Source organism: Glycine soja, chromosome 11 (assembly GCF_004193775.1).
Source record: "Glycine soja cultivar W05 chromosome 11, ASM419377v2, whole genome shotgun sequence".
Classification (NCBI taxonomy): Eukaryota; Viridiplantae; Streptophyta; class Magnoliopsida; order Fabales; family Fabaceae; genus Glycine; species Glycine soja.
Window position 1 is genome coordinate 51,908,631 of NC_041012.1, and position 12,613 is coordinate 51,921,243.

At 30.3% G+C, this 12,613-nt stretch overlaps 1 protein-coding gene, 1 long non-coding RNA gene and 2 other non-coding genes across 4 annotated transcripts; 2 read left to right on the top strand and 2 right to left on the bottom strand.

Moving 5' to 3' along the window:
- The first annotated feature begins 27 nt into the window (after window positions 1–27).
- LOC114373635 lies at window positions 28–343 on the top strand. Its single transcript, XR_003658446.1, has 2 exons — window positions 28–142; window positions 230–343. It is a non-coding gene; the product is annotated as an uncharacterized LOC114373635 (long non-coding RNA).
- A 5,708-nt stretch (window positions 344–6,051) lies between these two features.
- On the top strand, window positions 6,052–6,192 carry LOC114377750. Its single transcript, XR_003659187.1, has one exon. It is a non-coding gene; the product is annotated as a small nucleolar RNA snoR135 (small nucleolar RNA).
- Window positions 6,193–7,290: 1,098 nt separating this feature from the next.
- Window positions 7,291–7,364, bottom strand: TRNAI-AAU. The gene has a single exon. It is a non-coding gene; the product is annotated as a tRNA-Ile (tRNA).
- Window positions 7,365–9,381: 2,017 nt separating this feature from the next.
- Window positions 9,382–12,406, bottom strand: LOC114375924 (protein IQ-DOMAIN 14-like). Its single transcript, XM_028333791.1, has 4 exons — window positions 12,228–12,406; window positions 10,894–11,245; window positions 10,273–10,479; window positions 9,382–10,175 (listed from the first exon to the last, which is right to left on the bottom strand). Exons 2-4 carry the CDS (start codon window positions 11,221–11,223, stop codon window positions 9,570–9,572), a joined length of 1,143 nt encoding a protein of 380 aa, XP_028189592.1. The 5' UTR covers window positions 11,224–11,245; window positions 12,228–12,406; the 3' UTR covers window positions 9,382–9,569.
- Window positions 12,407–12,613: the final 207 nt, after the last annotated feature.

Below are 12,613 nucleotides of genomic sequence, written 5' to 3' on the forward strand. Positions count from 1 at the left end.
ATGAGAATTTGTGATGTGACCCATTTCAGGAAGCCACTGGAGGAGTTCTTAAATGCAGTAGATGGAATCACTTTGAATGATATCACTAAAATTTCTCAGAAGATTATTTCCTCACCTCTCACTATGACATCATATGGGGATGGTAACAATCAATTACTTAGTAGTATTTAATTCAAGCATTCGGTTTGTTCCTGATACAAAATGCTATTGCCATGTCTTTGCCTTGCAGTTTTCAATGTCCCCTGTTACGAATCCGTTAGCAGGAAGTTCCATGCAAAATGAAATTGCTTTTTCATTCTCACCAAGCCAAAATAAATCCCAGAGAATTTTTATTGATTGCGGATATGAGATGAACCTTTTCAGTTTTGTTTTTAGTCATTCCTTTTGAAATATAGGTGTATGATCTCACGGCATTTTCCTTCTTTTTGTCAACTAATTAATTTTCTGTATTTCTTTTATTAGTTCTTTAATTAATTTTCTGTATTTCTTTTATTAGTTCTTTTCAGGAATAATTGATTTGGTTTCCACTTCCGTAAGAAATAAGAAAAATGATTTATCTGTCTTCTTTTGAGAAAAAAAAAATATATATCTATTTATTAGTCATTTTAAAAGTTTGAAATAATATTAAGTATTATTTCCTTAATTATATTTAAAAAATAGTAAATAAATTTTTTTTAAAAAAAAAAGAGAAGTAAAAGATATATTAAGAAGCTACTAATGATTTTAGTGAAAGCAAGGAGATTAATCGCTTTTTATAATCTACGTTATAACTTTAAATATATAGAGAGAGATTAAGACGATATCAACTATTGTATTTTTAATTTAGTTCAATTGAAAATATTTATTAAAATAATAATTAAGAATAGAAATTATTAGGTAAATTATTGTGTGTATATATGTGTGCGCACTAAAAACTGAATTATTTTATTATTATTTAAAAGATTTATTTACAAAATATATTTTAAAATACATAATATATATATATATATATATATATATATATATATATTAGTGTAATATATAGAGAGGGGAGGAGATTCTTTTAAAAAATTATACATATTTGTTGTTTGTCAAAGTTAAAAGGTTATTATATTTTTTTCTTGAATAAGAGATTATGAATGTCCTTCAAACTTATTTAGCTTGAGACCAATTTCACTCCTAATATATGATTATCATTAATCTAAAAGTTTTTTACACACATAAAAATTTAACAAAAATTCTCTTTTCACTCATGTAAATACACTGAAATCTTATACTTGGATCAATCCAATGAGTTACTATATGTTTAATATACATGTATGAGCATTACAATTATTAAAGTCAATAAATATATTATATTCTATAAATATAATATTTGTCAGTAATATTTTTAAAATTAATTATATACTAGTTAAAATAATTAGATTTAATTAATAGAAAGGACATAGTAAATTGGTTCTTATGAATAGCCCGGCACCAAGCGCCCAAGCCAAAAGTGCATTTTAATTAAACTTTCGTCTAATTTTGTTCCATCAATGTAAACGAATGTATTAAAAATATGCATAATAACGAAGGTATGGAGAGAGGTGATTAATTAATGGGTTTTTTACCCAACAACGCATTTTTTTCTCAATATTTTCAAAATACACTACTTTGTATTTTATTTCCCACAATACATGACTTTTGAGGTTCTTGAAAAATTCGGATTTGTCACCCCGACTTCTAAATGTTGGCTTTTTAAAATTTATGTTTTAATTTAAATTATTAAAAATAAAGCTTTGACCATTGGTTTTTTTAGCAGAAACTTGTTCTTTTAACCGTCAGTTCATATAGAGTATTCAAAAAAAAAATTAATTGTGTATCAAATAATAGAATTGATAATGAACAAAAACGTATTAAAGATGTCAAAACAATCTAATTATTGAAAACGTTTCTGTCCAATAGATATTTTAGTTATTCTTATCAAACCAATAATCTAATTATTACAAGAATGTACAACACCTTTCAAACTAAGATTATTTCTATCATTTTCATGTTAAAATTGTTATTGTTATTACATTGCGTTATTTTCATTTTATTATTTTCTGTTTATTATAATTTAAATTCATTTTATTATTTTCAATTGTTATTTGAGAGTAATAATTTCTTTAAAAATCTTATATAAATTAAATATTATCAAACAAAGTTTACTATCAATTAAGTCTTGTATAAATTAAATAATATAAGAAAAATAATTATACTTAATAACATCATTTTCTTAAATAAAAAAATGTTTTAATAAAAAAATATTTTTATATAATATAATATTTAAATAATTTAAATTAAAACATAAATTTAAAAATAAAAAAAAAATAAATGAAAAAAAAAACCAATGTTATGAAGTGAGGGTGACAAATCCCAACTACTCAAATAACTTCAAAAGTCATGTATTTTAAAAAATAAAATATAAAGTAGTGTATTTTGAAAATATTAAAGAAAGAGTGTGTGTAGTTGGATAAAAGAACCTTAATGCGTGCACATAATCATGACTCATGAGGGAGACGTGAAGGCCACTTACATTACATCCCAACATATCATTCATCATCATATTGATAAGGAAAAAATTCAGTGAACACCCACCATGTCTATAATATGAATGTGTTCACGTATCATTCTTCTATTCATAATATATACATATATAACTCACTCTGCTTCTGTTTTCCTTTTATTTATTTATTTTGTACACTGCAAATCATTCAGAGAATTAGCGGAGGTTGAATTGAGTTGAAGATGTCTTGGCAAAGCTACGTGGATGACCACCTCATGTGCGATTTAGACGGCCGCGACAGCACTGTCTAGGCACAAAGCTCCAAATTTCCTCAGGTCAGTTTATTAGTTAATTTGTGTTGTGATTCCTATTTAAATTTGAAATGAATAGTATATATGTAATTTTGGTGCAGTTTAAGGGTGAAGAAATTGAAGCCATCATGAAAGATTTTGAAGAACCTGGCAGCCTTGCCCCAACTGTTATTCAAGGTGAACCTGGAGCTGGAGCTGCTATTCGCGGCAAGAAGCTTCTTCTTTTCTATCCATCTATATTACACACACAGTACACACTATACTTTTGCATATAATAGGTTAACACAAACAATAAATTATTGTATAGCAACACATCCTCAACCAAATTTCTCCTAACACATTCTCTCATTTGTTGAAATTAGGGATGACAAAATGGGTTAGTCCAACCCATTTTGTCCAGCCAAAAATAAGTTAGGTGGGGTTGTCCCGTCTTCTAATGGTGGGCTAAAGATTCTAGCGGATCGACAGGATAAGTCACATTGGATTGATGAGTTGGGTTTTTCATCCCGTCCTGTCACACTGATAATAGACTGATAATAGGCTGATGAGTTGATTTGTTGATCCAATTCGTTTTATCATGCCTAATTGAAACTTATTAAAAACTGCAAAATCAGGAGAGTCATTAAATAACATGTCAGACTTACAAAAATATGTAATTTTTAATAAATTTTAATCAATAATAGAGAATATGTTATTAACATTTCTTTTATTCCGTAATAACCTAGCATTGGGTAGACCCCATATAATAACTGTCATAGTTCTACCCTATCTTTTATTTCAGTTTTTCGGTAATAATCACAAAAACTTTTTGAATTATAGATACAAAAATCCAAATTCAATATGTAATTTTAGTATTCAAAGAAACTTCTTTCAAAATCTTATTTTTCAGTTATTAAACTTCTTTTTTTATCAAGTTCAATATTAATAAGATTAGTAAATATTTATTTGTTTCAATTTAAATATTAGTAAATAAAAAATACCAAATTAGTATAAAGATTAGTATATAAAATATATACAATAAAATATATGAAGAAATTCGCCCACCTCCTACATATTTGATAGTCTCTCCCATAAAAAAAACTTATAATACCTATTCCATTCGGAATTGCATCAATTCTTTTTTAAGATAAAAAAATAATTAAATTTTACTAATTTTTTTACACTCGTAATTAAAGATATATCATAAAAAACATTTATATAACCACAATTATACGACCAATCGTATACGACATTTTGAAAATAATTAACAACTTTTTTATTAAGAACACTTTTTTCAAATAAATTTAATAAATTCAAATTTTAAGTGTCTATTCTAGCTAACATTGTAAGAGTCAATGTGTTGGTAATTTGACACTCTAGGATGTTTTATTCAACCTTTCTGATCAACCCCTTTATAGATAACGATCTCTCTGAGCCACAACAATCAATTAGTATCAAAATTAATTGTCAAGTGTCTTAAACGACTATTAAGTGTCTATGATAATGGTTAATTTTCAGTGATATAATTGAGTTTTACAAACTATTTCTTATAAATGTTACATGAACCGGTACAATTTAATTTATTGGGTTGCATTTGCATGTTACATTGTGCAGGGTGCGGGTGGGATTACTGTTAAAAAAACTAATCAAGCTCTGGTAATAGGTAGTTGTGAGGAACCTCTGATCCAAGGACAGTGCAACATGATCGTTGAGAGGTTGGGAGATGATTTGATTGAGCAGGGGCTCTAGATCTTTTCTATCAACCTCTTCGATTCCGCCTTGCATGTGCACCTACTTTTCCATGCCTACGAATGAAACGTACTCAAGTTGGATATTGCTGAAATAATCTTCTGACGAAGAACCAAAAAGCTTATATTTCATGTTCATTTTGTCTGTACTGTAGTATTCTGTCCCGATGTTTTGATTAATTCGATTTTTTTATAATGTATTTGTGTTTTAGTTCATTCTTTTTATTAGTTAAATACTGCATTACCATTTTCTGAATTCTTATTGCTGTCAAATATTTTTCGCTTCCCATTCCCATTTGAAGTTAAAACAATTCAAAGAGCATGATAGTTACTGCGGATCCAAAAATATTATATAGCGGGTGGAATACTTATATATAAAATTTTGAGGGAACAGTACTTATAATAAATTAAATTTTTATATTACAAGAATAATTTATAATTACACTTGTATGTTACACTAAGAGGATTTTAAAAGTCTGCAAAGATAATTGCTCCATTGTCTCAAGTGGATCCATCCTGATCATAGTTACATGAATATGGCATTCGCATCTTGAGAGGCAACAACCATGAGGTCAGAGCAGTTGGTGCGTATGAAATCACGTTATAAATTAGCAGGGTAAACTTTATAATTGATTGTGAAATTGCAAAATGTGTAGGTCGTATGAAATCAAGGACTTGTTTAGGTGAACGTTTTCACTAAAGCATCTAATGGTGCATTAGAATTTTTTTTAGGGGGTGGGGGCACAAGGTTAGATCACTTAGATGTTTCTTAAAGCAATGTTGTATACTACAGATTTTCATGTTCGGTGAAAAATGAAATGTGATACAGTAAGCACGTTACAAATGTAGGAAAGGAGAGTACGGTCAGATGGGATGGGATCCGATTGAAGTATCAAAAATTGAAAATGCATTGGAAAAAAAGGAATTTGAACTTAGGACGGATAATAAACTGAATCAACTCAAATATAATTTAAAACTTAATTTTATAATTCATTTGTTGAAATTATTTCATAAACTAAATAAGTTGAATTTAAGTTAAAAATGGACTTCATTAAATAAATAAACTGAATTTGACTATTATAATGTGCCTCCAATGCTTGAGGAAAAGAAAAGATATTTTTTTTTTTTTACTAAGAAGAGAAAATGGTTAAAACTTAAAAGAGGGAGAGAAAAGTAAAAAAAAAAAAAAGAGTAGGATCGGAAATTCCAGAAAAAAGTTACTGGGGAGTGGGAATAGAAATTGGGGCGAGAATAACATGGGCCTTAGTTTTTTGAGATGGTCCATTAAATATATTTACTCCAAGCCCAAGGTCCAGTAAAGGTTGATATTCTCAGGCACTTTAGGGTTTGATTGTTTCCCTATATATATACACACACAGGGGCAGCCATCGTACTTCATCCATGACTGACATATGTGGCTCTTATTTAGCTATGTCTGTTCCTTGTTTTCTTTCTGTAGTGTAGCCCTTATTTTAAAATTTCAGAGGTTTTGGTTTTGTATATTTGAAGAGCGGGGATTGTGTGTATCGGTGTTGTGCTACAATCAATGCACTCTTCCGAAAGAGTTCCCTGCAATATTGTCTTGAGAAAGTGGGCAGTTGTGTTTTCATCTTTTGTTGAAATCACAACAATCATTTTCCCTACATCTCTATCTTCTCAATCCCTTCCCCTCCCTCTGATTTTACCTTTTTTTTATGAAAAAAAAATCGTATTGATTAAGTTAACTTAGAATATAGTCCTATACCGTTTACATTTTGTGGGTGTTTAATTTTAAAAATGAAACTGCCAATGTCAGCGAAACTAAAGCAATTTTACACTTTTTATTTGTTATTATTTCACTAATAGGAACATGTAATTGTTGTGTTAGGGCTTTGCCAATCCTTTAAATCATAAAAGTATACCACTAATAGTTCTACTGTTTTAATTTTTCAAAATCCCCTCATGTTTTCATATTTGAATTGTGGACCAAGATTTGAAAACTGTGAATGCAGCGGCGATGGGAGATAATGAGTATGTTCAGGGTATTTCATTTCGTCCCATCAGAATGACCCATAGTGGGCCTTGAATAGCCTAATAGCGTAACTTGGAAAAAATCGAAACTTTATTACGGGGAAATTTTAACAAAGACACATATAAACAAGGTACAAGGGCAAGGAAGACAAAATCAAATGGCCAACATTAGTTTGTGGGTACTGATTAAAGGATTATCTAACCTAGGTTTTTGACCGGTTATAGAACCATTGAAGGCAATAGGTATAATTGTTGTAATTATCATATCATATTATAATTTCATGGTAAAAAAATTAATTTTGTTATTTAGAATTTATTATGATATTGGCAATTAAGAAAATCAAATTAAATTTGTCTGTAATAATATTAATTAACTGCTATAATTAAAAATTAATGAAATATAATTAGTATAATTATCAATTATTATATTAGGTTAAAGATGTATCCTTTTCGAAAGAGAGATTAAAGATGTATCAATACTTATAATATTTAATTTTTAATTGTCTCAAAAAAATTACAATAAATTGAACCAGTTGACTGGTTTAGTCTAGTTTTGGTCATTTAGTTGTTTTGAAGTGAACCAATTGATCCATTTATGTCTCACTCACTTCATACAGGGACAGGGTATGAATGATAAAATCTGTTAAATTATGCTCTGTTAAGAAGAATGTTAAACACCACTACTGAGGAAAAAATGTGCATCAAACAAAGCTATAATGGAAAAACTAATAATAATTGGCCCATGCAGGTCTCGAACCTGCGACCTTCGCGTTATTAGCACGACGCTCTAACCAGCTGAGCTAATAGGCCAATTTATTAATATAAACTCCTATATAGCAATATTAGTATCTATTTCTTATGATATGTGTTGTTTTATACCTAATGTTGAATGCAAAAGTGGGAATATTTATTTTATTCTTTAACACTCTAGTTCATTAGAAGAAAAAAAAGTCTAACTAATTTGAAATTTAATTAAAACATAAATAAATAATTATTTTTATCAAAAATTAAATTTGAGTACCTAAATAATTTAATCTTAACTTTAACACATTAATCATTTATAACCAACCAATCAATTGATTGTTTATTATTATTTAATAAAATTAATAGAAACAAATACAATTTAATCATTGGGCAATGTTCTTCCCTCACACACAAAAAACACGTTTGGAAATGCCCGCTCCTTATTAGGTGTTAGTATTCTCATGGTGGCTTCTCTTTGACCAGTTACCAACTGCCACATAGTTACAAAAGCGTGGTATCATCATCCGAAACCTCCCTCGATCCTGCTCTTTTTGCAAAGATGCTGTTGAAGACAAAAATCATATGTTCCTCTCTTGCCCATTTTCATCAGCTATTTGGAACCAGGTATTTGGGTGGTTGGGAATACATACTGTTTTGCCTCGACACATTGATCACTTATACGATCAAATGGGTCATTCTATTGGGGGAGCCACGAACAAGAGGATCAAATTGGTTTTTTGGCATGCAGCTTGTTGGTTATTACGGAATGCTAGAAACAGTGTGATTTTCAACAGCGAAGAGCCAGAACCAGGGGGGATTTTGATGGCTATTAAATCTATTGCCTGGCAATGGATAGCATATAAAAAGGGATTTGCTGTGGGATATCAGTTCTCATCTTGGTTCATGAATCCTCTGGTCTGTCTATGATGGATATTTCAGAAAATACACACTTTTGGAAAGGCACTCTTTTGATTTTGGGTTATTATTGGAGTATATATGAGATAGGATATTTCTGTATAGTACCTTAGTGTACATCCTTCACCTTTTGTTTAGATGTATATCCTTCTTTTTCTATTAATATATATACCTTATTTGCCTTCAAAAAAAAAATGAACGTACGCAAAACTGATTTCTTGATCCCGTGTTTAAATCACAAGATTATTACTTATTATGTCCGTAACTTTTAAATATATATTTTTTAAGAGAATCTAACTTGACTAATATTTTAAGGATATTAATTAAAAATATTTTTTATTATAATTTATTTTACAAGTACATTAAAAATTTTAAAGATTATTTCTCTCCAACAAAATAATAATAATAATAATAAATAATAAATAATAACAATCAACAATAACAACTTTCTATCTTTTATTTCTTGCTGAGAGCGTTAGTTAACTTATTTCGCTAAAAAATAAGATAAGTTAAAATGTAATTTTTATCTTTTTATTTTTTTTAATCTGTAATTTTATTTAATTGAAACATTCTATTATTCATTTTTTAAAAAAAATTGTCATTTTTATCTCCTTATTTTTTAATTGAGATATTTTATCTTTCACTTTTTAAAAAAAAATGTTATTTTAATCCATCTTTTTCAATTTTAAACTTGACAATATATTTATTTTAAAAAAATAAATTTATTAGTAATTAAATAATTTTTAAAAAATATTTTTCATATAGATAATAAATAGACACATGTTTTATAAAGTATACATATCAACGTAAAATTGATCACAAGAACTAAAATTACGAATTTTTGAAAAATGAGAGACAAAATGTCTCAATTAAAAAATGAGTTACTAAAATTACAAACATTTTAAAAGTAAGACATCAAATATCTCAATTAACAAATAAGGAAAATAAAATCACAAATTTAAAAAAATAAAGAGAAAAAAAAATACATTTTAACCAATAAGTTAACATATGTCTTATCTTCTTGTTTGTTGATGTTTATTATAAGATGTAATTCAACTTTTTATACAAAAAATGAAATGATTAAATTTTTAAAACAATATCCATTCATAAATATCACAGGTCATGACTCATGATGCTAGTAAGTATGCAAAGTCTTCTGACTCTTTTTCATAATGTGATAAAATAAAACCAAACCAGGTTCTTTAATCTTTAATAGGAGTAATCGTTTGTTGCAAGTGTGCGAAAGAAAACTCACTCTATTAAGAACATCTGAAAAAGAAATTTAAAAGTAGCCACTTCACTTCATTGTCCAATATTATTATTTTCATCTTAGATTCTCCAACTGACGCGGCATGCCTAAATAACCCTTTCAAAAAAAAAGTAATCTTCTTGAGTTTTCGGGTTGGATGATGACCACTGCATTCCCACACCACTAACACTATTTCTTGCTGCCATCATTTCATTGATTGAAAGCCTTTTCTTGAGTTCAGGCCTTTGCTTTGGAGCACTGTGAGACCTTAGTTTGGCCTTAGAAGAGTGAGTATTAGCCATGTAGTTAGGGAAATTGGAGCAATTCCTGAAGAAGGTTTCTCCACAAACACTCTTCACTGGAGTACCTGGTAGCATACATTTTTGTAAACGAGGCGTGTTGTGTGTTGTGGAGAACTTGTTATTACCTTCATCAACGTTGAAGAGCCATTCAAACTCTTGAGGGTGTTGCCTCTCATGAAGTGAGATTCGACCTTGAACTGGACAACCAAGAGAGGATGACATTGCTTCATAGTTCAAGTCTTCTCCACATTCTGACATTGCAGTGTTAATGCTCCTACTTCTTGAATGTGGCATGTGAGTGTCAACCTCAACAACTTTTTGACTCCCATCAAATCTATTAAAGGGTGCCTTACAGCATATAGGTACCCTTCTATTGGGTAATTGATAATTTCTTGCTTCATCAAACCGTTGCTACAAGAGAAAAAATATTAACATAAAAAATATGACTAATGTTGATGGATAAGAGAGTCATTTTGTAATGAAGGATGGAAGTAGAACAAGTTTCTACCACGTGTTTTCTGGAAGGAGTTTGAGGATGAAATCTATTCTCCTTGTCCATGGAACGACGAGCTCGCGCGGATCGAGCTACAGCTTGAGCTCTGATCATAGCTTGCACACTGTGAAGAGTTGCTGCAACCCTTTTTCGAACTAGATACCCTCTAACAAGAGCTTGTATCTTAACCAATCCTTTGAGTGCTCTAAGAGCCTTACGCGCCTGAATGCAACAAATTATAATAAAGATTGAATTGAAGTGCTGATAGAACATACTAAAAGCCAAAGCGTAACAAAACATTTGCATCATACATTATAACACTGAAGAGGTAGTAGGTGTTGAAATTATCAGCCTTAAGCAAATGAGTTGAAAATTTTAAATTATTAAAAACATTAGGTGAAAATGAGGAAGGGATTGACAGCGGTCCATAAATGAAAAAGGCACTGTTTCATTAATGATGTAAAAAAAGTGCTTTGGAGTAAGAATCAAGCAAATCACATCTTGTACTAGAACAATGCAATTCAGCAAATGGAATTTGTGTAAACAGACATCATCATATAAGGAGGGTAAAAACAAAAAAGCAGTATTAAAACCAATTAGATTTGAACTTCCTTAGGAGACAAAATGGTGACATACCAAATAACCTCTGAAAAAGGATTGAATCAACACAGCAGCCCAGCCCTGCATGCTTCCAATAAGCAAGGTGCCTCTGTCACAGCTTTTTGATCTCACAACAGCCACATCAATGGAGTGCTTGTTCTTCACATTCTCTTTTTGGGCAACAAAGGATCTGAACCTAGTACGGTCAAAGGTGGTAACACTGGTTGGAGTAAAGTGACTCACTTCATCCTTCTCCGATCGTTTCTTTTCCCTCTTGTCAAGATCCAATGAGCCTGAATAGCCACAGTAATCCTTCTCTTTCTTCTTTCCCAACAACCCCTTCAACCACCTTGTAGCTTTGCCCATAATTTCCCTCTCACTAAACTAACTGGAGTGAAAAAAAAAATGCCAAATTTAAACTAAAATGTGAACAAAGTCAAATGAATTTCCCTCTGGGTGTTGAGAGAAGGAACATGTAATGTAGGTGAACAAGTGTAGTAGCAGAATCAATACAAGTGGTGCTCACTGCAATGTGACACCCGGAACTGATGAAATTTTGAGTTTAAAATAGTGAAGTGCAAAAGGGTGAAATTCAGTGCAAGAAAGCATCCAAAAAAATCTAGCAGAATGTATGCTACAGGTTGCAAACAAAGAAGTGATGAGAGTAAGTTTTGGAGGAATAGATTAATAATACTATATCATCATAATAACCAGCATCAAACCTTTTTAAAACAAATAAATGAAAGAGGATAGAGATGTGTATTTTTTTTAGAACAAACCTCTGACACACATGAAGATGAGAGACAAGAATTAGAGACAAAGAAGGAAAGGTTAAATTGTATACGAAAAAAAGTAATAATAATAACTGGGAAAAGCCTAACAAAGTCATAAATTCAAAAGAAAGAAAGAGCGTCTAATTATCTCTTCCACTCACTCACTCCAATAATGGTCACTATTAACCTACAATAGACACTGCCACTGCCAATTAAATTCCCAGTTGCTTGTATTTTCCTACTACCACTGAAAAGTTTTCTAGCATTTTTCCTCTCTGTCTTACTGCTCCAACGTGTACTGCTACAAATAAAAGATACCAACTGACAAAAAAACCATGATGGTTTTCTGGTTCAAACCCTTCAACGCTGGGTTAACCTCTTTTGCTGTACTACTAAACATCAGCATAGCCATTAAAAGGGAACTTTTGTATCATCTTTTTGGTCCCATGTAATGGGTCAAAATGGGTTTGTGATCTCAGTTTCTTTCTTGGAATGGAAAAAAGATTTATCAGTTCCATGCAGTATCTTTCAACAGTGATTGCAGAAAACTTTCTTTTCTTGCAGACCATTCAACTTACATACATGATACATCCTTACCTTCTCCGCTGAAGTTTCTTCTTTCTGCCACAAAACCTGAAACTACACTCGGGTGAAACCGGCCTTTCTAAAAGTAGTGAGGAATGGAGTTGTCAATGGAATTTTCATCACCAATGCAATCAGTTCTAGATTCTTTTTTCCCCCCTTCGGATTTCCAAAGCTTTTAAGTTTTGACTCTCTTGGGCTAAACAAAATTAATAGCACGTTATTAATCATGTTTGTTTGATCTGGGCTGTTGGATTTTTATTCAAATTTTATTGCAATTTATTCTGCTATGTATTTGAAATTTTGAATCAATCTTGGGGGGTTATGATATTATTGTGTGATTTTATGAATTTACGGGGATGTTACGATATTATTGTGCGATTTTATTTATACATATTTAT

What these genes read in the sequence shown, in the direction of transcription:
- LOC114375924 (XM_028333791.1), bottom strand. Translation starts at nt 11,223, where the DNA reads ATGGGCAAAGCTACAAGGTGGTTGAAGGGGTTGTTGGGAAAGAAGAAA. An exon ending in CCTTTTTCAGAGGTTATTTG is followed by an intron (nt 10,480 to 10,893) that starts GTATGTCACCAT and finishes TGTTGCATTCAG; the next exon opens with GCGCGTAAGGCTCTTAGAGC. An exon ending in CTCCTTCCAGAAAACACGTG is followed by an intron (nt 10,176 to 10,272) that starts GTAGAAACTTGT and finishes TTTCTCTTGTAG; the next exon opens with CAACGGTTTGATGAAGCAAG.